The 2,627-nt window shown below is 37.3% G+C and overlaps 1 protein-coding gene across 2 annotated transcripts in view; it reads right to left on the bottom strand.

The window, feature by feature from the left end:
- Nucleotides 1-2,627, bottom strand: part of IMPACT (impact RWD domain protein) — a 35,236-nt gene that overhangs the window by 8,180 nt on the left and 24,429 nt on the right. Inside the window, exons 7-8 of one of the 2 annotated variants that reach the window (XM_023742076.1) lie at nt 1,875-1,972; nt 727-825 (exon numbers count right to left, since the gene is read on the bottom strand). In XM_023742076.1, the coding sequence (XP_023597844.1) occupies nt 769-825; nt 1,875-1,972 (155 nt within the window). In that variant the 3' untranslated portion in view covers nt 727-768. Of the gene's footprint in view, nt 1-726; nt 826-1,866; nt 1,973-2,627 lie in introns of those variants that run through there. The other variant, XM_023742077.1, reaches the window with a different exon arrangement.

Genomic DNA, 2,627 nt, shown 5'->3' with positions numbered 1-2,627 from the left:
CTCTAACCATCACTAAGGCATATATAGTGTATGAAAATTATGTCCCCCATGTAGAGAATATTAAATGTAAACATGAGAATTTGTAAAAATTAATTCTGAAAATTTATAAAATTTATGTATCCATAGTATACAATACTGGCATGTGCCAAATGTTATAAAACCAAAACTCTCTCTGGGAGTCCAGCAAGGTGCACAGAGGAGGTAACATGAGGCAGGCTTTGAAAGATCAAGTGGGAGTTCTCTGCATCGGAAGGGACGATGGGGTGGGGGTCCACTCAAAGGAAACAGCATATGCAAAAACAGGGACTAGGGTTACCCAACTTAGCAAGTAAAAATACAATACAGGATATCCAATTAAATTTGAATTTCAGATAACAACAAATAATTTTTAGTATGTCACGTAATAACGTTTATCTGAAATTCAAATTTAACTAGGCATCCTGTACTTTATCTGGCAACCTTAACAAGAACATAAAAGAGAAAGTCTTGGGAAGTCAACAATAGTGTTGCATAGCTGTAACTTAGAGTATGAATGGGAAGATGACAGATGTGTCAAGAATGATAAGCTAGGGTCATATCACAAAGGGCCTATAATTTAGTTACTTAGTTTAAACTTTCTCTTGTAGACGATAGAAGTCAGCAAAGATTGTACAGGGAAGAGGAGTGATATGTGTTCAGACCTTTCAGAAGGGTTAGAACGGATAAGGAGTATGAAATACATATTGGAGGTAGGAAAGACTGACCTGGAGACAGGTAGACCAATTTGGATCACAAGTTGTGCAATCTTGAGTACATCATTTTTAAACCTTTCAGGTCCTCAGATTCCTGATCAATAAAATGAAGTAGACAATAACCTCTAAGATTTCAGCTCTCACAAATTACGATTCTATTTAAGTCTAAGTGGCTGTGACCAGAAACAGGAAGAGGATCCAGGATGAACAGATTCAGAATAGAATGTTTGAGGAGGACCCTGGCAACAAGATTAGGAGCAAGGGTCAAGGACAAAATAGGATTCCTGGGAGAAAAGCCGGACAGGTTTCACCAAAAGATGTTGTCTCAGCCACAAGTCAATGCAGAAAAGAACTTCCCCCTCAGGAGACTAGAAGAAAGTAAAAGAGTAGCCTTTCAAAGAACTGAATTCCTGAAAGTTAGGGCTTCAGAAGAGCTTACAGCAGAGTAGCTACAGAGACCAAAAGGCAGAGATTAATGCTTAAAACCTGTGCTAAGGTAATGAGGGGTTTTTTGTTGTTGTTGTTGTTGTTGTTGTTTTTTCAATTTAACTTTATAGGTCGTGTTGAAATTGTCTCTTACATCAATAAAGTTTAAGTTGGGCTAGGTTACAGCAACAATGAAGAAGGAATCTTCTGAAAAGAATGAGAAAGGTAGAGACCTAAGAATACAGTTTTTGACTGAAATGCCTCAAATTTTATATCTTTGGGTGGGAATAGGTCACTAAGATCAGGAAGCAGAAAGGAATTCAGGTAGGGAAGATGGGGCTCAGCCAGTCTGTCCACTGCCCCTTAGCTGGGCAGCAATGGAACGGACTTGGTTTCATAGAACTCCATCTCTGTGGGACAAATGGTCTTTTTAACAAGCTAGAAAGCATCATCATTTTCTACAACCACCACAATGGGCTTCTGTTGTTTGAAAATTCATTAGAGGATTAAGTTCTAATCAAAGTTTAGGGAAAATTTTGAAAGAAGTGACAAACAGAAAATAAACCTTTCACGAGTCACAGTAATTTTGGGGTAGAAAAAAGGACAAATAATTTTTATCTTATGTGAAAATTAAACATAAAAGTAAAAATAAAGGATATTTACTTGAATTACTTTGGTAAAAAGACCATCAAACTGAGCAGGACACAGCAACTTTACCTGCTGGAGACAAACTACTGGAGCCAGGTGTGCCTGAAAAGTACTTCGTCGGTCTGTAATGGGAATGCCATGATCAATCGGAGGTAATTCTTCTGTTTCTATAAATTTAAAGAACAAGTTTATTTTGTTAAAATTCTTACTGAATGTAACACTGAAAAACTGGCAATGGTGGGAGAAAGGGGAAGCAGCTGGGAAAGAAATGTAAATTATATGGCAAATCACCCCAAATAGCCTTTGACAGTTGTCCTCAAAACTAAATTTAAATTACAACTTTAAGTAAAAAGTTTCTAAATGTATTGGACATAAGAAAATAATACATATGATTCTCAACTGCCCAAGGTCACCCAGTAGAAGTGATAGGTTGAGACTCAAATCCTGGACTGCTGATAGTAGTTGGTACACTATCTAATATTTAAGAGTATAAAGGAGTCCCGAAACCAAAAAAGTGTAAGAACTGCTAATGCCTGCTAATACACCATGATTTATCTATCCTCTCTACTGCTGATGACCTCTGGGTTGGAAAATCTATGACTTTATATTGCATAGCTTGAATGTAATGTTTTCTGCTAATAAAACCATTCCTACTTCATATAAGGGAATTAAACAGACCAATAAATACATCATGCTCCGATTGGTATTTCATAAAGAATATCATGATTTGACTTCCAGGCAACATGGCGCTCTAGGCAGAAGCACCACGCTGTCCCTCCATAGCAAAGAGCCGAAAAACTAAGCCAAACAGAGAAAACAGCA

Source organism: Trichechus manatus, unplaced genomic scaffold (genome assembly GCF_000243295.1).
Source record: "Trichechus manatus latirostris isolate Lorelei unplaced genomic scaffold, TriManLat1.0 scaffold00199, whole genome shotgun sequence".
Lineage (NCBI taxonomy): Eukaryota > Metazoa > Chordata > Mammalia > Sirenia > Trichechidae > Trichechus > Trichechus manatus.
Note: the sequence above shows the minus strand (reverse complement) of the source record. Positions and strands in the feature narration are given on the sequence as shown.